Source organism: Staurois parvus, unplaced genomic scaffold, assembly GCF_062004578.1.
Source record: "Staurois parvus isolate SC_StPar_1 unplaced genomic scaffold, SC_StPar_1.0 ptg000262l, whole genome shotgun sequence".
Lineage (NCBI taxonomy): Eukaryota > Metazoa > Chordata > Amphibia > Anura > Ranidae > Staurois > Staurois parvus.
Window position 1 is genome coordinate 6,269,690 of NW_028318058.1, and position 27,003 is coordinate 6,296,692.

The 27,003-nt window shown below is 40.2% G+C and overlaps 1 protein-coding gene across 1 annotated transcript; it reads left to right on the top strand.

The window, feature by feature from the left end:
* Nucleotides 1–27,003, top strand: LOC149459376 (otospiralin-like). The gene is made up of 3 exons (XM_089681269.1): nucleotides 1–132; nucleotides 17,395–17,421; nucleotides 26,460–27,003. The coding sequence occupies exons 1-3, from the start codon at nucleotides 69–71 to the stop codon at nucleotides 26,642–26,644; spliced, it is 276 nt and encodes a 91-aa protein (XP_089537395.1). The 5' UTR covers nucleotides 1–68; the 3' UTR covers nucleotides 26,645–27,003.

Genomic DNA, 27,003 nt, shown 5'->3' on the forward strand with positions numbered 1-27,003 from the left:
GGGTTCATTTCACTACAGTATATAATACAGTGTCATAGCATGAACCTTCACTGAGATACCAATCCAGAATGATGAATCCTTCTAGAGTGATGTTGCTTTTTGCCACCTGCCTGATCTGCTTGGCTTCTATTAGTAAGATGTTGCCTTTTTTTCTGCAAAAACTAATCCTCTAGTGTTACATGCTTTATTAAGCTTTACTGGCATTGACATTTTTCCAGACACATAACACAGAGTACTAAACAGTGCATTTGTTTTTAGGCTGCTGTTTCCTTTTGTTTTTCTAAATTGCTTCTGAATTACACATTACTAAATCTGGTGTATGTATTTCTACTGTCATTACTAGAATTCTTAGCATTGTTACATTGATATTTTACAGTTATTCTAGAAGCTTTTGTAAACTGCATTTCACAGACAGATATCGTTTATGAAAAATGATGGACATTCATAAACCTTGCACATAATTGAACTGACCATTCTCTGCAGATTTTATTTATTTTTACAAAGCTTTTCAGTATAAAGTGCAATTCAAACTGCACCACTGTGTACTTTTTAAAATCTCAATTTGCAGTTTTGCAAAGGCCAGTTTTCAGTTTTAGAAATGTCCCTTTTTAGGTTTGGTGGCTTCATGTTCAGCGTTCTATGAAATGTATTTATATGAACACAAAATATTTGCAGAAAGTACAGTTCACAAGTTGGGAGCAGAAAATGTATGATTAGAACTTGTTTTGGCAATTATCTCTGATCTTTTGCTGTACATGAGAGAGATGTCCATGGATTCACAACAGTAAATAGATTTCATATAGATTTTTGAATGTAAGTAATGTGATTTAGCAAATATGCTAAGCCCTGCAATGTGTTCTAACACATTCAATTTGGCCATTTAAATGTGTGATTTTGGTTCAGCTCACTTGATCTTTGAACCTACATTCTTACAAGAACTTGAGTTTTCGCAAAGCTGTTATAAAGGCCTTTTTTTTTTTTTTTTAAATAAAAGTATCTTAACCTTTTGTGACTTAAAATGCTGGAATATGAAAGTTAAAATCTGATTACATGTGGACAATATACACAATTCCAATATCGGACCACATAATGTAAACCCAGCGTTGGCTTAATTTTTCATGGGAAAGTAAAAAATAATTTGAAACAAATGTAGCTTTTTCACGTGTTCAGAATGGTCACAAGTATCATATACTGTACTATCCTTTAATGAGACTTGTATAACTTAAAATGACTAGTTGTTTCTTGTAAAATAAAAACATGATGCTGCGCAACTCAAGAAATAACTTATCGAAAAATCTGACTAAATATAGAAATAAACACCCCACAGAGCACTAAATGCAATCATATGTAAAAATAACACAAAAAATAGTGTCATAGATGCAACAATAATGAACAAATCAATAAATATTGATATAATAGTGAATAAATACAGTGCTTAAGTAAAAAAGCAAACTAACTAATAGTGACCAATAATCATATGTGAAATCATATATAAAGTGCAAAGTCCTAATCAATGCATAAATCTTCAATAAACTGTGAATCAATCAGTGACCACTGATAAAGCTCCTCCACCAGCTAACGTGTGCGCTTACCTCCAGCCATGACCCTTAAAGGGTCATACATGCGTCAAATGAATATGCTCAGCTCACTCAGTAGTAATACCTCAGATGTCTCCTCCATGATGCACCAAAGGAATCCTCTTACATGGGTCACACATGAGAGAACAAATCACGAGGGACTTCCCATAGTGTAATATGTTCTCAGATTTATTAAAAAATAACCGCAGAGTTGCTTACTCACATAAAACTCCAGGTCCACAGACCCAAACAGTACATAAAATGGCAGAGTTGTGTGGCCCATGTGAGAGGATTCCTTTGGTGCATCACGGACATCCGAGGTATTACTACTGGGTGCGTTTTTATTTGGAGCGTGTATGACTATAGTTGGTGTTTGATCCATATTAGAGGATTTCCTTGACGCATCACGGAGGGGACAACTAAGGATATAATCGCTGAGCATATTAATTTGACGTGTGTATGACCCTTTATGGGTCATGGCTTGATGTAAGCGCACACGCTAGCTGGTGGAGGAGCTTTGTCTTTGGTTACTGGTTGATTCACAGTTTGTTGAAGATTTATACACCAATTGGGACTTTGCACTTTATATATAATTTCACATATGATTATTGGTCACTATTTAGTTATTTTTCTTTTTACTTAAGCACTGTATTTATTCACTATTAATTATATCAATATCTATTGGTTTTTTTATTGCATTTATGACACTATTTTTTGTGTTATTTTCACATATGATTGTATTTAGTGCTCTGTGGGGAGTTTATTTCTATATTTAGTCTGATTTTTTGATAAGTTATTTCTTGAGTAGCGCAGCATCATGTTTTAATTGTATTTATTTTACACTGATTTGATCACGGTTGGGTGCTTGCTGCAACTCCTCTTGCACTTTAGGGGTTATGGGCTGCGAAGGAGGATTTTTATATTCATAGTTGTTTCCTGTAGTTTGTACTTTGAACTGTAGAAAATTATAGTTTTGTGGTTCCCATGTGTTGCAAAGAAGTATTCGCACTGAAAATCTTTCTCTAAAAAAAAAAAAAAAAAACAACCTATATACCAAAAAATTATTTTACAATTAGATTGAAAATCTGTGACCATTTCTTTGGGTCCTATATAGTGCTGAGCAGCTAAACAGACTGTTTAATTTGTGGGGAAAAAAAAAAAAACAAACAAATATTGTATAATAGTCTGAATTGTGTGATTCATTGTAGATCCAATAGATAGAATGGGCAGCACAGTGGCTAAATGGTTAGCACTTCCACCTGGAAGTACTAGAGTCACTGGTTCAAATCCCAACCACGGCATCACCTGCCTGGAGTTTCCATGTTCTCCCTATGCCTGCGTGGGTTTCCTCTGTTTTCCTCCCACACTCCAAAGATATGCTAATAGGTTAATTGGATCCTGTATAAATTGGCCCGTGTATGTATGAATGTATGTTAGGGACTTTAGATTGTACACCCCTTGAGGGTTAGGGACTGATGTGAATGTACAATATATATGTAAAGCGCTGCGTAAATTGATGGCGCTATATAAGTACCTGTAATAATAATAGATTTGAATACAGATGTTGAAGTGAATGGAATTTAGAAGGGATTCTCTTTGACTTGATATGATCCTCAGCACCTACATTATAACTGAGTTTCTGTTTTGTTTTTTGTTTTTTTAATTGAATCTTCTGAAAGAAAAAATATACTGTGCATGCCCAGCCTAAGGTTATTCGTATCCAAAAATGCTGTTGGTTTTTATTTTGTCATATGCACGTACAGTGGAAATCTTTAACATATCTTACTTTTAATATTCAGCCCACATATCTATGATTTGCATTATTTCCAGAGTTTATCTGATATGGGTTTTCCTGTCAAACACTGTTCTATGTAAAGGTTTCAGAATGTATTACAGTATGTAACAATATGTGTAGGGTAAACTTAAAGATTCTGTAAATGGATGGTTTCCATAATCAGCACACTTTACTTTTTAGGTGTGATGTAACGAGAGAGAATACACTTTTATGCTCTGCTTTCTTTGCACTCCTGTCCTGGATGTTTTTTTTGTGACAGGAAGGAGGCTGAGGCATGTGCAGAAATAACAAATTTTTCGGTGGTAAAAGGGCTCCATCAATAACTGATATGTCAGTGCTGTGCTGAATTGATATCTCAGGGGTAATTTATTGACATGGTATCACAAAGAAGTAGTATGCGCCACAGATGTGTTTTTATAATGTAGAATATTCAACTAAGTTGGAATTTGGGCAACAATAGTGGAACACTTTGCTGTGACTTTGAGTTTATAAACAAATGATCACAGGGAAATTTTTGCCACTGGATTTTTAATGCAATAGGACTCAAAAAGTTGATTCAACCCTTTTGCTTCAACTCAGAAGTTTTGATGAGAGTGACCATTTTAGCCATATCGGCTTAGATTACCAAAATGTTTTTTAAAAATCTGAAGTTTTTAAACTAGTTTATGCCATCTGTTCAAGATCTCAGTACTTCCCCACTCCCCTGCAGACTCTTTGCTATAATTTTGACTGGCAGTGTAGACATTTATTTTTTTATTTATTACAGGTACTTATACAGCACCATCAATTTACATATAGATTTTGTACATTCACATCAGTCCCTAATCCTCAAGGAGCGTGCAATCTAAGGTCCCTAACTCACATTCATACATACTAGGGCCACTTTAGACAGTAGCCAGCATGTCTTTAGACTGTGGGAGGAAACCAGAGTACCAAGAGGAAACCCATGCAGGCACAGGGAGAACATGCAAAACTCCAGGCAGGTGGGATTTGAACCAACGACCCTAGGGCTGCCAAGCGGAAATGCTAACAATTTTTTAACCACTGTGCTGTCCCTATAGTCCTGTGAGACACTGGTGTGTCTGGCTGCAGAACATTATGAATTTCTTTTCAGTCAATCAGCTTCTCCCTTTCATTTTTCTAGAGTAGGTTAGAACATGTAGGGGAGGCTAGAAGACACACAGACTGATCTTCAGTCTGACATTTCATACTTTAAGCCAAAAATGTTGTAAGGATTCCTTTCTTATGAATTATGCATAGGATCATGAGCAGAGCACATCTCTGCAAATGGAACATTGGAAAAGACCCAGAAAGTGACAAGGTCTTGCATCACCCACATTAGACAAATTCATTTAGGTAAGGATGATAAATTCTATCTGTAGGTATTTAGCTTTATGAAAGGATTACTGCAGAATTCAATCCTAATGGACAGTGACAAGATACAGTATGTTGCCATGTGATGACTGCATGTGTATAATAAAAAAATATAGTGTATGTGTGAGATAAATATATATCTCTTCCCATCCCCCCCCGCACTCCCACCAAGGGAGTCACCAGCACAGCTGTGTAATAATAGAAACCGTTCCTTTAATTAATTTATTTTCAAAACAAATTAACAATACTTCCAGCAGCAAGGAGACCGTGGCTTCTCATCCACACAATAACCTAAAGCAAAGTCTGCTTATCTTCAGCATAATACAGCATCACACCTATTCAAAGCTTTACCTGCAGGAGGGATATCACTGGCTCTCTCCCTGACAAACTCCTTACTACCCTCTGTATGCTCCCAGGAATTTTCTGAATAAAAACCCTTTTGCAGGTAAGGTAATACCCCTACTGGCCTTTAAAGGTACCATAACCCAAATACTAGGGAGATGTATCACCCATCCAGTTTCCAATCCTGGCGTCTTCTACATATCTTCCCCCACCTCCATCCTGAGGTGGTCTAGGCACCATAAGATACCATACAGTGAATTCAAGAGCGGACATCAGGATTTTTATGCTGTCTCCTGGGTTTTTGCTGTACTACAAAACTATATTCCTGGAGAGACAGAAACCACTATACCATTCTTGCATTGGCATGCTTGTTTTGTCTCATCAAGGTGTGGTCTGACAACAACTATAATCTCTTGCCAAGCAGAAAGTATTCTAAAGCGACCACAGCACATTTTATGGCCAGGTGCTCACTCCACCAGTGCATAGTTTCAGTGGCTGTCCATTTTCTGCTGAGAGAAACAACGGGTTGTTGCCCAATGACCTCTTGAAACTGTACTCTACCCAAAGCCTCACTCAAGGCATCTGTACGGTAAATTCTCATGAAAATCCAGAGCAAAACAGCACTGGCTATTGACTTAACAGTCTTTTGTTTAAAGTTTATTGGCCTCAGCATTCTACGGGATCATCATCGACTTCTGCCCTTTGTCAGGCCGGTCAGTGGCGTGATTGTGATGTCAAAAGTTGGGGACAAACCATCAGTAGTACCCAACTATGCCCAGGAATGCTCAGACCTGTTTCTTTGCCTTTTCCTCCCCATTTGCACATTTCTCAGGTACTCCCAACTGGTGCTGAAAATGTCATCCAGGTAGACTGATGTAAATTTTTACTAAGGACATAGTATTTTATCCATTGCTCTTTGAAAAGTGGAAGGAGCAGAATGTAACCCAAATGGCATTTACTTGTACTAGAACTGGTCCTCAGAAGTAGAGAATGCAGTTTTCTCCTTGGCCGTCCTGGCCAAGGGTATCTGCCAGCATGCCTTGATGCGGTCCAGTGTGGTTATATTCTCAGGCTGATCCCAACCTCTATCAATTCATCCACCCAGGGAATGAGATACAAATCATACTTGGACATCTCACTGAGTTTTCTGAAGTAATTGCAGAACTGCAGTGCCGTTGGGATTTGGTACCAACACAGTTGGGCTTGACCATTCACTCTGAGATTCATCAGTGATGTTGAGTTTATTCCTTCCTATGGCCTTCCTTTGGGCTTCTGGGATACGATACAGTAATGCATGGACCCTCACACAGGGTTCTGTGATAATGTCATGTTCAGACATTTGTGAGACCAGGTAGGTCTGAAAAGATTTCCTTGACTCTTTGTACAAATTTCCTTGCTTTCTGAGTTTGTGATCTGGACAGGGTGGTAGCAATCTTTTCCTGGTCGATATCTGCTGGGCACCCTAAAGTGACATCAGCCAGAGCTGGATACCTGTCTCTCTAGGGTTTCATGTTCATGTGGTAGATTTGTAAGGTTTTCTCTTTGTGGGCTGATGTACCCCATAGTTTACTTCCTCTACCTTTTCCACAGCTACAAATATTCCCTGCCATTTGACTCTCTTCTGTAAGTATTAACATAACCACTCAGTCCCCTACCTGAAATTGCTCAACTTTGGCTGACCAGTTGTGCACTCTTTTCCGTGCCTCCTGAGTACTCTGGAGATGTTAGTTTACTAACATCTTTGTATTTGTGATCCTCTCTTGCTTCTAAGAGATATGTGCTTTTATTGTTTTGTGGATAATGGGCTTAGTATCCCATGTCTGTTTCCCCAGATCAAGCAATCCTTGGGGTCTCTGCTCATACACCAGTTCAAAAGAAGATAATCCTGTGGATGCCTAGGAGATGTCCTGTATGGAAGTATTTCTAAGAGGAACAGTCTTTGGATATCTAGTTGCTTAATCAAGAACTACCAGTGTATGTATCTTTTGGCTTACTTTTCAAGGAAACCAGTCTATCTTATTTCAGCACACTGCAATGAATCAGAGGTACCAAGGGGTTTTGAAAGTGTGACACCAGTGTAGCTGGCAAAGGAAGCAGGAAGGACATGTCCTAAAGGATAAGTTCACCTTTTTGCAAATAATGCACATTTTTTTGCAGGTAAAATGAAAATGTGCATTTATTTTGGGGCATCTAAAGCATTGCACCAGTGATCAGCAGATTGCTGGTGCCATGCAGGTCTCCTGCAGACCTGTCAGTATATCTGCTTGCCCGTACGGTATGTTTGGGCAAGCAGATATACTGACAGGAAGACTCAATGAACTACCAAGGAGCTTCAAAGCGCCATGGTAGTTCATTGAGAACTACAAGCTGACAGCTGCTAAGGCTGTCGAAACTTGTAGTCTTCTCATTCACAGAATACTGTGAATGAGTGATGCGACCAGGCAGCTAGCAGGGAGAAGATCCCCCGCTTGCTGTCAAACAGGAAGCGGAGGCCAGTCCATTCGTAACATATTACACCCTGAGTATGGGTATAACATGTTATGAAAGGTGAACTTATGCTTTAACCCCAGCCAGTAAACCAAATGGTTATCCATGCCTTTGTGTTCTCAGCCTACAGGTATCCTCTTAGTGTTTCATTGTGATCTAAATTAAAGTAATTCTAAAGTATTTTTTTTTAATTAAAGTGGAGTTCCAGCTGAAAAAAAAAAAATAAAAGTCAGCAACTACAAAAACTGTAGCTGCTGACTTTTAAAATACAGACACTTATCTGTCCCTCGGTCCAGCGGTGTCCGTCTTCTCTCCCGGCGCCAGCATCTTCAGTGTGGGCACCCGGCTGTGACAGCTTGCGGCTTCACAGCTGGGTGCCCACTGCACATGCGTGAGAAGTGCTGCACTTTGTGAATGGCCCTGTAGTGTTCTGGGACCGGTCATGTGTCCAAGAAGACTATGGGGAGGAGGACAACTTCCGCTTTCGATCGCCTAGGGAGTGGGTGCCTGTCAAATTCGGGTACCCGCTCCCCAAAGAAGCCTATCCTTAATGGGGAGCGCGGGACAAAGGCTTAAAGCAGAATTTCCCCTTTTGGGGTGGAACTCCGCTTTAAAATATGACACGTTATACTTACCTAAACAGCGCAGGACACCCGCCGACACTGGCTGCTCTTTCTTCCTCCTAGTGTCCCCTCAGCAAGCCAGCTGCTAAGGGGGAACTCATATGGGAGTGTTTCCAGTCTGGGCTGAATGCAAACATAGAATGACACAATTCTGCTAAACCCTGCTCCCTCCTTACATGAGTTTGACTGATAGATGCTTATGACTTCCACTGCTTTCAGTGTCTCCTGTGAAAGCAGGAAGGGAGGAGAACAGGGCTTCAGCCAGAACAGCATTGGATCAGTGACTCGGCGAGGCAAGTCTTTGGGATGGGGGTGGGTATATTGGGTAGTATGGAGTTTGTTTTTTGTTTTTTTTTACCGTACTTCGGATAATGCATTATAATTTTGCATTTGAACTACTTTAAGTGCAACCCACTTCTATGGCTGAGTACAAGCAATTGCTTTACAACCTCATCGCAGACTTTGGTGACTCAATAAAGCAAATCAAAATTAACTGCAAAACAAGTAAACCTTTTTGTTGGTGTCAGGCATGGGAGGCACTCCACTCACAACAATAATCTGCTCTCTAGCATTTATCAGTGCGAGATCTCACATTTGGGTGGTGTCAATGCTCTCCTTGACACATGCAACTGAGAATGTACCTCATCAATCCCTACCATGACCTTTAAGAGGGAAGTTTCCTCCCTCCCAGCTTGTTCTGTAGACCTGGAACATTGTTACCAGCAACGCTATCATCATCACTGTCAATAATTTTTCTTGTTTTGTAAGGTTCCCTTCATTTGCAGAAGTTGGGGGAATGTTACATTTCATCAAGTGACTGGGTTGTACAGTTAATTTCTCACATGCTCACACAGCTTCAAAAATTAAAGATCAGTTCCATCCCACTTTGATATGCATCAAGCATTTATCCTACTAGCCCAACCTCTTGTGTGACAGTTCCACAGATGATTGAAACTGGCACTGGTTGGCAGTCTCACATGTCCCTATGTATGCAACCTGGACGTTTTACAGTCAAGCAATTCTTTCAATTGCCTGGTTGCACAAGTGTTTCCATGCTGCAAGACTTTGAGGGGAAGGGGCTCACTTGCACAGCATTCTCAAATTGCTGTCCCGATCAGTGTGCTTACAGTGAAGCACACACCCCCTGCCCCTAGTAAAATACTCTCATCACAATGATCTCCAGGCAGCTGGGGACCACAGTCACCAAGAAAACAATTGGTAACACACTACGCCGACAAGGATTGAAATCCTGCAGTGCCCACAAGGTCCCTCTGCTCAAGACAGCACATATCCAGGCCCGTCTGAAGTTTGCCGCTGAACATCTGAATAATGCAGAGGAGGACTGGTTGAAAGTGTTGTGATCAGATGAGACCAAAATCGAGCTCTTTGGCGTCAACTCAACTCGCCGTGTTTGGAGGAGGAGGAATGCAGCCTATGACCCCAAGAACACCATCCCATCTGTCAAACATGGTGGTGGAAACATTCTGCTTTGGGGGTGTTTTTCTGCTAAGGGGACAGTACAACTGCACCACATCAAAGGGACGATGGACGGGGCAATGTACCATCAAATCTTGGGTGAGAACCTTCTTCCCTCAGTCAGGGTGTTGAAAATGGGTCGTGGATGGATGTTCCAGCATGACAATTACCCAAAGCACAGGCCAAGGCAACAAATGAGTGGCTCAAGAAGAAGCACATTAAGGTTCTGGAGTGGCCTAGTCAGTCACCAGACCTTAATCCGATTGAAAATCTGTGGAGCGAGCTGAAAGTTCGAGTTGCCAAAAGTCAGCGACCAAACCTTAATGACTTGGAGAGGATCTGCCAAGAGGAGTGGGCCAAAGTCCCTCCTGAGATGTGTGCAAGCCTGGTGACCAACTACAGGAACCGTCTGACCTCTGTGATTGCCAGCAAAGGATTTGTCACCAAGTACTAAGTCATGTTTTGTAAAGGGGGTCAAATACTTATTTCCCTCATGAACATGTAAATCAGTGCATAATTTGTTACACATGTATTTCTTTTGAATTTTTTGTTGCTATTCTGTCTCTCAGTGTTACAATACACCTACCATTCGATTTTTAGACTGATCATTTCTTTGTGAGTGGGCAAACGTTCAAAATCATCAGGGGATCAAATACTTATTTCCTTCACTGTACATACACATACATGCACACACATATTATGTGTATATAGCTATATATACACACACTTCAGTCTTTTAATCACATTTTGTTGCTAAATGTATTATGTAAGAAAAGCCCTTTTTGTTTTATCAATTCTGACATTGCATGATTTAGAATGCATACAGTGTCTTTGGCTGAAGGTTAACTGTCATCGTCTTAGGAGGATGTCGCTCCCATGAGATGAGCTTTGTGTCTCAGCATGTTTTTTGTTGACAGACTGCTTCTCATCAATAGTCTGTTTTGTCAGTTGTAGGAGTTGGGAAGAAATTGTTTAATTAAGACCGTTAATGATCGCTGAACGTTTACGGTATTTTTTTAGCTGTACTACAGTTCCCTCCTTGAGAGAAATGTCACACTTGCACCAGACACCCAGGTAATAACACAAATATTTTCCTGACATGGTATTGTACGGTCAGGTGACATGCATTCTTTACCATATCTGCCTTCTGTAGTATTGAATTCTTCAATTTGACTCATGCTTGAGGTGATTGTAGCCATATTAGGAATTATTTTTACTCTGACACATCTTGCACATTCCATATTTATAACCCTTGGACTTTTCAGCTTTGATAAAGCTTGCCTTTAGTGACGTGGATATGGCAAGTGATACAAGCAAAATATTTGTAATCCAAGTTAAAAAAACATAACCAGGGAAGGCTTTTTGATGACCCTTTTCATGCACTATTGACCCCCTAAACATGGAATAAGAGATCAATTATTAAATGAATTCTATACATAGTATGCATACAAGTGTATATTATTACATAATCGACTGCTGTTGTATACAACTTTAATGCCTTCTTTTAAAATGGTTTTACAGCCTTGTCTATGTTTAAAATTCGTATACAGTATTGGAGCTATAAAAAAAAAAAAAAGAAAGACCCTGGACTAACCTGTGGTTCTTCAATTGTACTGAGCCAACGTGTGTTGCAAAGCATGCTGGGACTTGTTTGGAAAAAGCAGGGCTTGGCAATTAGGAAAATCTATATTCAGATTCATAGGGAGTAGTGGCAATCAATTAACAGGTCCACTGTTGAAACTACAAAGCATTAGACATCTTAAATAGCCAAACTGTGCTTGTATCTCTACGTTTATCAGTTTCAGTGCTCACATCTTGCGTTGCAATTTTGGACATACACCAAACCAACAAGGGGTGTGGCCATAAGGTATAATTGCGTATCTTCGTCTCAGTACTGTACTTCTGCTGGAGTTTTGGCTCCAGAGAATTGGTATAGGATAACACCCAGTTTAAGCCTGTGATGTGGATATGAGAACTTCCATTTTTTTCAAAATGATATTTTGCCTCCTAGCAACAATACTTAATGAATCATTGGCGCAGAAAGTGAAGTCTTATAAATGATCCTCTATCCTGCATTCTTGATTTATGTTAGTGAATTATTGGCTATTTTAAATCTGAATCCAAATGAGGGGGCTGCAAAGCCTGCATATGTACATGATATTACCACAAAGGTCTAGGAAACGCACAATTCCAGTGAAAAAAATAACTTAATTTTAGGGCAGCAATAAATCACCCATTCTTTTTTCTTGGTAAAATATAAAAGATGAGGTTGCACAGAGTAAATGGATATCCAACATGTCAAACTTTAAATGCTGATTCACACATCGGCAGCAGTGCTGCTGCTCAAATGCCTACACCTGCCTGTGAGCTTTGCTGCTTGCCTGGAGCAGGGCTAAAGGTTTAACCACTAAGGGACTGCCCACAGTACATATACTATGGCAAGGCGGCTCCTGTGTGCAGGATCACGTATATAAACGTGATCCTGCATTTCCAAGTAGGGGACACACCGCAACCGCCCTACCTGCGCTGCTGATCATGGCCCCAGGAGTCAATCACCGGGTCCCGGCCGGTGATTACCCCCCCCCCCCCTGGCGCCCGGTGATTACCGGAAAACACCAACAGGGAGGAGGAATGCATTGTATACAATGCAGCTCTCCCTGTCAGTTTGGCACACTGCTCGGGATGCCCAGACTATATGGGGAGTAGTGGCAAGATAGTTTGGGACTTGGTGTCATCCTTTTTCCATATGGGGTACCGCTTATACGTGGACAATTTTTATTCAAGCATGCCACTATTTACAATCTTGGAATTGGCACATGTGGCACCGTGTGACCTAATGTGTGCCCACCATTTAGAAGTGGGTGGATGCAGGGCGGTATATTCTAATAGTGGACATACCACACACTTTTTCTGGCAGAGATTCCTTCGCTTTTTTTTTTTTCATTCAGCCCACAGGGTGCATACAAAAAAAAAAAAAGAACATGGCATATATACCCAACAAGGACCAGTGACATACTAGTACATCACTGGACTTTGAATGGTTATACCAGTATGATGCCTACAGCTGCAGGCAATCATCCTGGTATAGTTTTTTTTTCAGCCGGCGATTTGCTTTCATGTAAAAGCAATCCTAGTGACTAATTAGTTGCAGGATTGCTTTTGCAAGCAGCGAGAGACAATGCCCCCCTCCCCGCAGCCTTCCATGGCCTTCTCTGGCAGTCCTGTGTCATCGGGGTAACCTGAAAATGCAGCTGGTGTTTCTGCCATCTGACTGTAGAGCTGATTGGAGACCAGAATGGTTCCAATCATCTCTATAGTCTTAAGAAATCGGAAGCTATGAGCATTTCATCACTTCAGTTTTGCAGGATATAAACAGCGCCATTTGAAAATTGGGAAAGCATCTGATCACACCGATCTTGGTGAGATTAGATAATGTAAGGGCAGAGGAGATATCTAGAGTCTGATAGACCCCAGATTTCTCAAAAATGAATATATGCCAATGCCCATTGAAGTTATAGGGGATATTTGCATTCCCTGTGATAGCATTAAAAGTGATAAAAAAATTAAAGGGACAGTGTAAAAATAATTTTAAAAAATCAAAATAACTTAAAAGAAAAAAAAAAATCACCCTCACCCCTCTGCGCGTGCACACCTGCGTGCTCGAGTGTTGATCCAGTGCCTTTGTGTAAACAGCAGTTGCACAATGCATGTCAGGTATCGCCGTGAACGTCAGATCAAGGGCAATAATTCTAGCACTAGACCTCCTCTGTAAATCTAAAAAGATAGCTTTTAAAGGATTTTAAAGCGCTGCCTATGGATATTAAAAACGTATGCAGTTTGTCACCATTGCACGGGGCATGCGCAGTTTTAAAGCATGTCATGTTTGGTATCTATTTACTCGGCATACCATCATCTTTTATATGTTACCAAATAATTGGCCAATATAATGTGTTTTTGTGCATTAACAGTAACAAAAATTGTATTTTTTAAAAAACATTTGCGTTTGAAAAATCGCTGCGCGAGTACTATGTGACTTGAAAAATTGCAGCACCCACCATTTTATTCACTAAGGTGTTTGCTTAAAAAAAATATATTGTTTGGGGGTTTAAATTAATTTCCTAGCAAAAATAGATTTTTTTCATGTGAACAAAAAGTGTTAGAAAGGCTTGATCTTCAGATGGTTAGAGGTCAGTGGTTAGAAGTGAGTGATGTGTGACATAAACTTCTAATGCTGGGCATAAAATGCCCCCACCCTCCAAAACGACCCCTTTTTGGAAAGTAGACACCCCAAACTATTTGCTGCGAGACATGTTGAATTGATAGAAGAATTTCTTTTTTTTTACCACAAGTTTTTGGAAAAGGACAAAAAAAAGTTTTGTTTTTTTTTAACACAAAATTGTCACTTAAATGATTTATTGCTCACACATGCCATGAGTATATGTGGAATTACTCCCCAAAATACATTCTACTACTTCTCCCGAGTATGGGGGTACCATGTGAGAGACTTTTTGGCAGTCTAGCCAAGTACAGGACCCCAAAATCCAATAAGCACCTTTAGGCTTTTAAAGGGCTTTATTTCCTCATTACACTTCCTGACTACCTATCACAGTTTCAGAGGCCCTGAACCCCCCCCCCATGACCCCTTTTTGGAAAGTAGACACCCCAAGGAATTTGATAAGCATGGTGAGTATTTTGCAGATATTGTTTGTTGCCACAAGTTTTTTTTAAAATGGAGAAAGAAAAAAACACTTTTTTTTTAATTTTCTTTTTTTATATTTCAAAATCTTGTGAGAAAAAATGAGATCTGCACAATACTCACCATGCCTCTTTTTAAATTCCTTGGGGTGTCTACTTTTTATAAAGGGCTCATTTGGGGGGGTGCTATCCTGGCATTTCAGGGCCTCTAAAACTGTGATATGTAGTGAGAAAAAGAAATGAGGAAGTTGCGCACCTTCATGCTTTCAAAGTGGTCATTGGATTTCAGGCACCTGTATGTGGCTAGGCCCCCAAAAATTTTCACATGTGGTATTCCCATACTCGGTAGAAGTAAACAGAATGTATTTTGGGGTGTAATTCCACATATACCCATGGCTTGTGTGAGAAATAAATAATTTAAATGACAACTTTGTGTAAAAAAAAAAAAAAAGTTTGTCATGTTCCAAAAACTGGTGGAAAAAAAAAAAATCTTCCATGGACTCAATATGTATCTCAGCAGATAGCTTAGGGTGTCTACTTTCCGAAAAGGGGTCATTTGAGGGTGTTTGTACTATCCTAGTATTTTAGCACCTCAAGAAATGTGTTGGGCAGTGAGAAAGTAAAAGCTGTGTAAATTCCATTATCTATACCATAGTTTATAGATTGTATAACTTTCACATATACACCTATTGGGATTTTTTAACCAAAAACATGTAGCATACATTTTGGCCTAAATTTATGATGAAATGTTAGTTATTTGGATATTTTTTATGACAGAAATTAGAAAATATCGTTTAAAAAAAAAAAATTCAAAACTTTTTTGTTTATAGCGCCAAAAATAAAAAGCGCACAGGTGATCAAATACCATCAAAAAAAGCTCTATTTGTGTGAAAAAAGGACAAATTTCATTTATGTACCGTATTGCATAACCACGCAATTGTCAGTTAAACTAGTGCAGCGCTGTATAGCAAAAAGAAGGCGTAAATTGCAGTATCTATACCATAGTTTGTAGACACTATAACTTTCACACAAAGCAATCAATATACACTGATTGGGATTTTTTTTTTAGCAAAAACATGTAGCAGAATACATTTTGTCTTCAATTTAAACTAACTTTGAGTTTACTATATATTTTTTATAGCCGAAAGTAAAAAATATTGTTTTTCTTCAAAATTTTGGGTCTTTTTTGTTTATAGCGCAAAAAATAAAAAGCGCACATATGATCAAATACCATAGAAAGAAAGCTCTATTTGTGTGAAAAAAGGACGTAAATTTCGTTTGGGTACAACATTGAATGACCGCGCAATTATCAGTTGAAGTAGTGCAGAGAGGAGTAGCAAAAAGAGGCCTGGTCAGGAAGGGGGGTAAATCCTCTGGAGGGCAAGTAGTTTTTTGAGTTTGCATTTTTTTTTTCGTTTTTTTTTTAACCATCTGCCCGACGCCCAGAACTACATGTGCCGGGCGATACAAATTGAACAGCTCTTTGGACTTTCTGCACAAACAGCTTCTACTTCTGCTCTCCGAGGTACACATCTGGTGACAGATCTCACCGCAGCGAGGCCCTGCGGGCACACGCAAGCGTGATCTGGGAAGGATGTAATATGACGCCCTCCTGGAGGGACAAGGGGCTCGTCTGGCCATCATTTTACTATAGGCCAGGCGGGAAGTGGTTAATAGATACACCTCCTAATGAATGTTGCAATAAAGTTTAGTTGTAGGGGCCCCTAAGGATGATCATGATGTAGTGTCCATCTTGGTGCTGGAGACCAGAAGACAAGATCTGTGATGATGAGGAGACCCTTCAGCCATTTTCCAACCAACCTAGAATGCAGCTTTCACCAGCAGAAACAGTGGAGGGGCACTAGAACCCAGAGTCAGCCTATGTACAGTACTCTGTCTTAGTTCATAGTAGCTTCTAATCTGTCATGCAACCAGACCTCGAACTACCAGAAGTGGCTGTTGGATGCCTAACCTGGCTCCAGCCTATACTGGTTATTGAGCCTTGCGCAGGTTTAGGAATCCCATAGCAGAAGGGACAGGGTTAACTAATATAGCAAGAGCTGCATATAAACTCTATTGCAATAATTAAACTTGCTTACTAACATACAGCAAAGTGTCCAACACACACACGTATCCATCACAGACTAAAGCTGGGCATCCATGGGTACATTTTTAGAAACAGCCAGCAAGCTGATCAGCTCTGCAGCATTTATTCAACAAGCATTTTCCAACAAGCTTGCCCGTTCATGAGACGTTGATCATTAGATCGACATCTTACAAACGTGAACGGCCATAAATGTATCGAAATTCGGGTGGTCCCTGCTTATTGGGTGAATTTTGATCCATCTGTGGCCAGCTTTAGTTATCTGGTATGGTGCATGTGAGATAACAAAGGGACATATATACTTCAGCAGTCTTTGTGTGTGTGTGTGTAAACACCCAAAAGATCTGGACAACAATACTAAACATCTGAGCACTCGCCTAACAATCCCTGCTTCTGGTTTCAATTCAATAACAGCTTTTCCATGGACAGGATTTGTCTCAGACTTTCTCTTTAACTTTTTTCTTTTGTTAAACCTCTTGTTTGCTAACAGTTTTCCCCATCCTCCCTCACTAGCCCGCTCAATATATATATATGTCAGTCCCCCATCTAGCAGGTCTGTACTTTCCTTGTCTGAGGGCTGCTTTGTCTACAGCCTGGTCAGTAAAAATCTAATGCCAAGGTGTCAGTTTACAGGCACTGGTAGCTCAACTCTGGTGGTTTTTTTGTTTGTTTTTTTATCACCCAGAATGCAGGTAACGCAAAGCTTGCAGACATCCAACAAGGTAGGTAGGATCCTGCTGGAGTGAGAGACCCACATGTACTTTAAACATAGGTATATCAAAATTGTTGTTGAAATTTACTGGTGAATATAATTGCCATAATTTTAAAATTATATTTTGTTTTCTTTGTATTGTAATAAAAATAACATTTGATTTCGAGTACAGTTGAGTAACGTTGGTGTTCTATTTTTTTTTTCTGCAGGTTTGGGTGCTGTCATGAGAAACAAAGGTAAGTGCTTTGGAGCAATTATGACTTTTGGGGAAAATTTGTTATGAAAAGTGCTTCATATTGTTAAACACTAATTGGTGGTCTGGTTTTGAGGTATTACATATGGTTTTTGCAAATCTAGATGCAGGGCTTAAAGCCTTTGTTAAGCTAAGCCTGTAATCGTCTGGTGCTACGGGAGGTTATTATAGTCAACTGGATGTGTCATAGGCACTGGTAAAAAGAACTGACTATGGCCCCCCCTCTCTGTAAATGGACGAGGCGGACCTGTCATTTATCCACCCCCTCCTCCATTTAGAGGAAGCTATAGTATAACTATAAGCTAGGAGAGTGGTGGAAAAGGTGGTCTTGACAAGCAGCTGTGACATGTCCAGCCGGTCATATTAACCCCTGCCGCACCGGAGGATAATGGGGGAGCAGAGGACTTTGGATTTAAACAAGAGCAGCCAGCAGCACAAGGGGAACTTGGCACTGAATGAAAGTACAATCCCATGTGCTAATTAAAATTAAAAAAATCATTTAAACTTTAGTTTTATATGTGAAAAATAATATCACGCAACAGCCCCAATTGTAGCTGCAAGCACAGTGTGGTATACACCTTTAAAATAAACGTGAATAAGTGATGTGCTAGTGATGTAAACAATAATAAAAAGTAATCATAAATATGCAGTGAAAAATAAAGTTAGACATCAATCAAATAAAAAATATCTAGCGCCAACATACACCTGTGTGTGAAACACTCAAATATATGTGCAAAAAATATATGATCAGTCCTCATAGTCCCACCTTGCCAAAAAAAAGGCCTTTTCAGTGGATTGCATGACGTTATAAACTTATAAGTGATGCACCTCCACTAAGCCCTTAGGAGTATTTGCTCACCACTATTAACTGAATCTCATTACAAAGGTCATACACGCAGGTCTCCAGATGGCGTCATTCTGATGAAATGCATCGGGTGGAACTAAGCAATCTCACAGTGAATTGACTGTTGATGTTTAACGTTTTGTTTTTTTTTACTGACTACTTTTTATTGTTTATTAGCAGGGCATTAATTCAAACTTAGGCTTTAAAAAAAAAAAAAGTGGCAAGTCAAAGTGCAGGTATGACTATGGCATTAAACCACCGCTCCAATCAAAATGTTCTTTTACATAAATTGTCATGTTTTTATTGCTGCCTGTGCCCCCTTGTTCTGTGGTTGAAAAAAGTTTAAATCGTTCCAATGCAATGATAGACAGTAGTAAAAACATGACAGCCTTATAATAATGAATTAAGGGTATGTATATATTTTAAGTGTGTTTTATTAACATTTTTTTTCTGCCCTCTGTAATCCTATTGTTTTAGGCAACATTCACACTATTGCGAGTGCAAGAGAGCTTGTAAATTGCACACTTTTCTGCACCCGCAGCAAAAAATGCACTGCTGTTAGCAGACGTGGGGGTGCCATTAATTCTTAATGGCAATCCCACGCATTGGAGATCATGGCTCATTTCCACGTAATGGGAAATGCAAAGGACTATGCAGTTTTTCTGCGCCTAAATTTTAGAATAGGTGCAGGGACCCTTTTTTTCCTCTGTGGTTTTCGCAGGTACAGTGGCCCATTCAAATGCAATGTGTCACAAAGAAACCACAATAGTGTGAACTTAGTCTTCTATGTAGTTAGCATTGGCTGCTTATAGAGCTTAATTTGCATAATCCTCTTTTCACTCAATATGCATGTTTAACTACCTGCCGACCGCAGATAGCCAAATGACGGCTTCACTGCGGCCGGCCAGTTCTGGGTGGACGTCATATGACGTCCTCCCAGAACGCGCTCTCCTGCACGCCCCAGGGGGCGCGCACCCGGCGATCTCCGTGATCGCTGTGTCCTACGGACACAGCTGATCACGTGATGTGGTAAAAGGCCAATCACAGCGGCCTTTTACCACCTGATCAGCGGTGTCCAATGACACGCTGATCAGAGGGAAATGCAAGTGCCGATTCTCGGCTGCACTTTCCTCACGCTGTCAGATCGTGAGGAAAGTACTGCCGAGAACCGGCAGTTGTCAGAGCGGGGATCGGCACCGATCATCAGGGCACTGATGATCAGTGCCCTGATGATCGGTGCCCAGCAGTGCCACCCGCAAGTTCCGCCCACCTGTGCCCAGCAGTGCGCCCTATAGCTCCGCCCACCTGTGCCCAGCAGATCACCCACCTGTGCCCAGCAGTGCACCCACCTGTGCCACTCTGCAGTGCCACCTACCTGTGCCCAGAAGTGCCACCTACATGTGCCCAGCAGTGCCACCCACCTGTGCCCACCCACCTGTGCCCACCCACCAGTGCTGCCCACCAGTGCCACCCACCAGTGCAGCCCAGCAGTGCTGCCAGTCAGTGCCACCAGTCAGTGCCCAGGGGTTGTGCCAGTCAGTGCCGCCAGTCAGTGCCCAGCAGTGATGCCAGTCAGTGCCGTCTATCAGTACCCATCATCAGTGTCACCTATCAGTGCCGCCTATCCCTGACACCTCATTAGTGCTGTCTATCAGTGCCACCTATCCGTGACACCTCATTAGTACTGCCTATCAGTGCCCTTTAGTGCTGCCTATCAGTGCCCATCAGTGCTGCCTCATCAACGCACATCAGTGAAGGAGAAAAAATGCCTGTTTGAAAAATTTTATAATAGAAACAAAGAAACTTTTTTTTTTTTTTCAAATTTTTTGCACTTTTTTATTTATAGCGCAAAAAGTAAAGTGCCCAGCGGGGAGTAAATACCACCAAAAGAAAGCTCTATTTGTGAGGAAAAAATGATCAAAATTTCATATGGGTACAATGTTGCATGACCGCGCAATTGTCAATCAAAGTGCGGCAGCGCTGAAAGCTGAAAATTGGCCTGGTAAGGAAGGGGGTATAAGTGCCTGGTAGGCAAGTGGTTATTGAATAAGTTGTTAAAGATTTTAAATCTTTTCTGCAGTCTGTTACATTTATCCATCACCCCTTGCACACCAAATAAAACTCACAATTGGGGGAAAAAAGGGACAGAGCACTAATAATCCCCACTCACCCTTACATACTCATATATGCTGTTCTGAAGTGTTATATCACATGTACTCTGTAAAGGGTAGCAATTGCTTAGACCAATGATATTGAGCAATATGTACAGTATTAGGAGGCAGAGTTATGACTTCCTAAAAACAGCTGCAGCCCCAGTCTATTTTTTTAAAGGGTATATTAACCCCATATGCGGTGGAACTGTATTGGATGGCTATTCTAGCCCAGTCACACTACTGCATTGCAGTGGTGTGCACTGATAAAAAAAAAAAAGTACAGTGCACAATACTTTTTTCCAGTGCAGTGTGAGGCAATCCACATATTCACACCATGTGGCCCTCAATTGAACTTAATGAATTGTCTCTGTGACATTTCAATAAAGTAAAAAAAAAAAGGAACTGTGATGCGCCGAGAACAGTGCATTGGCACTGTAGCAATCCTGCTGCACTGCACACCAGCCACTGCGTTGTAACACAGCTGCTGGTGTGAATTAGCCCTTAAAGGATAAGTTCACCTTTTGATAGAATATAATAAATGCACATTTTATTGCAGGTAAAAAAAAATGTGCATTTATTATTTTTGTCTGCAGGAGCCTGTAAAGCATTGCACCAGTGATCAGCAGTTCGCTGGTGCCATGCATGTCTCCTGCAGATGCAGATGTACAAGCAAGCAGATATACTGACAGGAAGAATGAATGAACTACCACAGCGCTCTAAAGTGCAGTGGTAGTTCATTGAGTACTACAACTTAACAACCGCTAATGTTTTTCATTCACAGAGGAGTGACACGGCTAGATGGGCAGAGCCCCACACGGCCATGGTTTTTATTTTTTTATTTGACAGCTAGTGGGGGGTATGGGTGGTTGGGGTGGGGAAAAGATCCCCCACTAGCTATCAAAGCAGGGGATCGTTGGGTAGCGGGGGCCAGTGCTTTAATAACCTGTTGCAAACTGAATATGTAGCAAATTAAATCAGAAACCCTGATTTACATACTTGTTCCAGATCAATAAGTATTGATGCCAAAAGTAAATAGTTCTATCAACATTTCAGCTCTCTTGGTACTTAGTAGTAATAATCATAAATAATTCAGCAGTGTCAAGCCTGTGAATGGTAATTAGAATACTTACAAGGAAATGTTTAATAATTTAGGAAGATAATACTAAGTATTCCACTCTTAAAATTATTCTCGTTAAAGGACTTTTCCAGGATAAAAAAAAAGTTGTCATAGTCATGCTTGCATTATTTCCTATCATAAGATTTATATGATAATAGGAGTGACTGACATCTTACAGTACTACAATTTTATTATATGAAATAGCTAAATTGTGTCTTCTTCCTTAGTAATATATTTTACTATGTAGAATATATTACTGTCTAAAACATAATTTACATTTTGCCCTTTTAGTGACATGCAATTACACACTCTCTCCACAAGATGGGGCATTGCACTCTTTAAGGAGGCCTGCAATAGCGCTGAGCAAAATATTACTTTTTTTTATTATGTTACAAAAAAAAAGCTTGCTAATGCTTTTGGTGTTAATATTTTAGAAAGTCACTAATATTGTCTTTTGCCATCCTATAGATATACTTTATATCTACATTCTAAGTCTTCATGCACACAGTACGCATGAAGCATGCATAAATATCCAGGGTAAAGAAGCCACAGGTGCAGCATACAGACTCCTTTTGCAATGAATGGCTTTACGCTGCTATGAGGGCTTATACTGGAGCATGCCCATGGGCATACATCCCTGAGTACATACAGTCATATAGCAGCATACAGACATTCAATGCAATGGGAGGCTGTACACTGCACCTGTGGCTCCCTTATGTCTTGATCTGCCTACCTGTCCTGGATCACTAACCCTCTGGAGCAATTTTTATCATGCAAATCATACATATTAAAATAAACATTTTTAGCTACAAAATCACTTTATACCACCAGAATATTATATTTTCTGAATGTGGTGGTCCTGTAAAATAAATATTTGTGCATCCATTTACCAAATCTTTACAGAAAAAATACACTTAAATTAATTTTGGTGCACTTAAGCACCATTTAATCCTCAAATATATTGTGCAAAATAAAAGATGAGGTGGTGTCAAGTAAATTGATACCAAACATGTCAAGCCTTTGAACTGATTTCTGATTGCACCTTTTTTATTTTTATTTATTTTAAGCCCCTATGAATTGCCTTGGGCAGGTGATAGGCAGGTACTCTTTATGAAGACTTCAGGATCTGTTAGGCCCCTAATGTCTCCCCCGCCTTCTGTTCCAGCCAATGAAGCACAGACTGTGATTGGTACACTGTGCAGGCAGCTTTCCAGCCAGGATTATCACAGTTTTGAAACAGGAAATGCTCAGAGCTAGGGGTTCCCATGTTTGCATTGTTCAGAGGAGATCATACACGCAAGTTCTGTAAAAGCGATTGGGCAGCTCTATAGCAAGGGCCAATTTTACATGAATGCCAGGGAGCTGCAGAGCAAAACTGAAACAAGTTCATGGCAAGCGAGCTTATTTTATCTCTTCCCACTTTGGACTTTTTGCCACATGGGTCAAAAGTATTCTGAAAGCCAGTCTTCCTTTCTTCCCTGAGGCTCCTTATCTTCTGTGGGAAAGTCATTCTCCCTTCCCATGTCCTGCCGCATGTCAACCGATTGCAATCCACTATATGGATGGGTTCAGGGCTGCCATCTATGGCTGCCTGCCATATATTCCCTTTCAAACTGACCCCTCTTCCATTCCTGACAGGGCAGTTCCTCTATTTGATTCCTCTGATCTCTGTCACCCACATGAGGGGGGGGGGGGGTTGCAGCCTTTTCTAGGGTTTATTTCCTCGCAAATGGCACAACCACCACCTTTTTTCTGTTGACCCTTTCAAAAATGTTTTTTTGTTGGGTGGCTATTTGAGACTCTGCTGATGCTTCCTTTGGCTACAAGGTACTTCTGCTATCAACTGTCTGTTCAGGTCTGTTGACTCTTCCTTGTTTTTTTTCTATGGGTCTTTTGTCATTGCTTTGGCCATTTTTGTTGCCCATCCTTGAATTTATGGCATAGTAACCTCACATGGTTTAAGAATCAATTCCTGCGTCTTATGCTGTATGATTATGATATTAGAAATAATGATGCATCTGTATATTTCATACCCTCTAACTACAGTAAACAGGTTCCTCCCATCTTTCCTCTGTGATCTCCTTACTGCTTGCTGAAAAACTGAAGCCTTGCAAACTGGGTGGGGTTTGAAAAACTGGAGAGCATTTCACAGGAAAACGTTTGCCAGTGTCCAATCACCTAAGCCTGTACCATACTCCAAGATATGGAATTTACAGGTTCATTAAAAATCCCATTTTTAATTTTTTAGTAGGGAAGGATCAAAACTCTTAGGTTTTACTGCTGTCGGAGGCTCTGTTATAGAGCAATTTCCTGTCACTTTATGTCCTGGGTACACCTTACTAGACAGGAAGTGTCTAGTATCTTTTTAACTGCAACCAGACACTTGTCGTAGCCCAAGTTAACACAGGAGTGGTGGTGGAAACCTCCGGATTCTCAGCTGTAGGAGAGGAGAATAAGCCATGGCAGTGCTGCAGTTGATGCTGATCAATCAAATGTCATTTAGCCTGTACAGTCATCCCTGCAAGGAGTGGCGAGAAAGCTGTGGGGATTTCAAATCCATTTTTTTTCTGCACTGTCCCTGGTGTTCAGCTCCCTCTTAGGAGTTGAGTCTGCCCCTGAACAGACAAGCTGAGTGACGTCATGTGTTTCCATGATGACGGCCGGTGTCCTGCTGTTAAGTAGCTGTGTGCACATGCACCACTCGAGGCACACCCGGATTGGTGGCCACCCACCGATCTGGCTAGTGGCCCGATCAGCAACATATATTAGTACCACAACTGCTGCGCTTGGCATAAGGTCATTTTTAGCACTTGGAGGTTTATACTGTACACACAGCACTGAGACTATTTGTAACTATATTTTGTACTATTTGTTGGGATTGTGACGTCATGAGAAATCAGAGGATGGGGGTAGTGATGTGTTCTTGGTTTTGATTTGTGCTTAATGTATATATATTCTGTATAGTCACTGTTGCACCTTTATCACAAGCCTGACGAAGGGGTCCTGCGCAGCTCTGAAATGTTGCACTTTCTTTTGTGACGTAATCGTTTTGCAATAAAAATCTCTATGGACCATATTGGAGATCCAGGGTGTACTGGCGAATATGTACGTTTATCAGTGTACAGTATACATCCCTACATGCCCTCCTCCACTCCCTGCTCAGCATGGGATCAGTGCATGGAGATTTACCGCACTGCTCCTGTGTGAACGTAGGCTATGACAAGCCTGGGTTCACACTGCAGCAGTGGGGAAACCGCAGGTGATTTGGACAGGAATTGCATTCCTGTTCAAATCGTATGCTCTTCTTGGCGTATTTTTTTTCTATACTTTTTGTATAGACACACATCGCATTGCAAAGTATCGGTTTGAGTATCAGGAGCATATTTTGCACAAGTACTCATATTCGTGAAAATACTCGGTATCAGTGCATCCCTACTTTACAAGGTTAAATAGAAGTCTAAGCAATAAGAAAAGTCTATGGGCTGCTATTGCAATCCTTGAACGCTGCAAGAAGGAAAAAGGCAAAGTATGCCAGGAGGTGTTATTCTCATGATGATGTTGTCTCCAGGCTTGCCAGGAACGACAGGAGTATGTGGAAAGGAGGGAATAAACTGCTGAACTTTCAGTCTAGATGAAAGGGTTCCCTATCAAAAGAAGTTTTTTTTTTGCAGTGATACTTTCTAAACTGATATACCCAAAGAGATTCTGAATTAATAATTCCATATTGGCAGGATTGCTCAATTATTGATAATAAAGGCAAACCCTTTACTCGACAGACAAAAAGCTGCAATAAAGTCTTCAAGACAGATTGAGGGAAAGTCCAAAATTATACTGCTGTTAGCAGATCAATAATAGGGAAGTCTTCCAGGAGTGACCCTGTTCTGGTGATAACTAAAAGAAAATGTCATCCTACTTTTAAATGATTTCCACTCTCTTCCTGTTGTCTCTGGGACTTTCTTGAATAGGATACAAACATATAAAATAGCTACTAGGTATTTTAGCACACCTTGATCTACTTTAGCTAGTTAGTGGTGATTGTGACATTACAATAAGATTATATAAATATACAGTATTTTGTTCTACAATGTGTCACCAGCCACGTTTTTTAGAAGTAAAAGTTAAAATAACATTTTATTTATCAAACATAAAACATGCATTAAAACAATCAAACAATATATGCTTGTCTAGTGAACCTAGTTGTGCAACTACAGCAATAGTTACCTTTCTTTTTGTACTCTACAAACAAGTTTATTTTATGTAATGTCTTTCAGCCTTCTGGCAAATTCACTAACAGCTCCTGCTGAAAATGTGATGTTGAGTACATAAACTTTGATTATATCCAGCAAAAGTGTCTCAAGCCTCCTTTCAATCACCCCAGCACTATCCAAAGCGTCCTCTGTCTGCTCTGCACAGACTCAAGCAAGCATAATTCCAAGCTAGTATGTGAGGATAAGTTCACATTGCTGATACTGAGTCCGTATAGGAAGGAATATATAAAAAGATACAGGAGCTATCATGTGCATTGACGGGATACAATCTCATCCCTATGTTTTCTAGGACCTTAGCTTTTTCAAGTGGTTTAGATTTTAATCCCTTTAAAATGCTAGAGTTACTGGGCATAGTAGGAAACCAGGCATGATCTTAAACCCAAACGTATAAGACTTGGTGTGCTAGAGGGCTTCCTCGGCTCAGAACGGAGAGTTTTTAATAAAAGTAATGATACCCACTCATGGGAATTTTGTTTTAGTTTTGTGATTTCAACCAGTTTAAAAAGTGTTCCTTATTATATGTAACCCATGCTACCATAGTGTAATAGGCTGCTGTAAATGTCTTCCAGTAGGAAGTTGAAATGTAAAGTATAAACGTGCACAAAATTTGATTTAACTGTCATGTGATTTCTTTTATAGCTGAGAGTCGGGAGAAGAGAGCTATGCCAAACTGGAGCATGACGGCTTCTGATTTCTATGGATGGGTGGAAGAATTGCGTAGACTGGCTGCCTATGACAAGACTAATGAAATGGCCAAAGTTTACTGGGCTCACTTTCCAATTGCATCTCATTTAGGCTATGATGAGCCTGAAGCTGAAGATTAGTTATACCAGTGATCTCATCTCTTGATCTCAATGTAAAGTTGACATGAAGCCTACAGTGCTATTACACTGCTCAGTACCACTGCTTATATTGAATACATATATTTGCTGATGTATAATTATCATGTACATTTTTTTTTAGATAGTTACTTGCTACCTTTTGTTTTCTGAATAATCCTGCAGTTCTTGCCAGAATTATTTAGCTGGATACTGAAGAAAAAAATTACTCTGTTCTAAAAGGACATGTAAAAGTAAAACACAAATATGTTTATGTAAAAGAGATTTTTTTTTGTATTTGTAAACCTAATTGTATGCAATTACTGGGCATAAAGACCAGCTGAATAAAATTGGAATTATCTCCA

Coding starts and splice junctions, on each gene's coding strand:
- LOC149459376 (XM_089681269.1), top strand. CDS start 69: ATGATGAATCCTTCTAGAGTGATGTTGCTTTTTGCCACCTGCCTGATC. Junction 133..17,394: donor GATCTGCTTGGCTTCTATTA/GTAAGATGTTGC, acceptor TTTTTTCTGCAG/GTTTGGGTGCTGTCATGAGA. Junction 17,422..26,459: donor TGCTGTCATGAGAAACAAAG/GTAAGTGCTTTG, acceptor TTTCTTTTATAG/CTGAGAGTCGGGAGAAGAGA.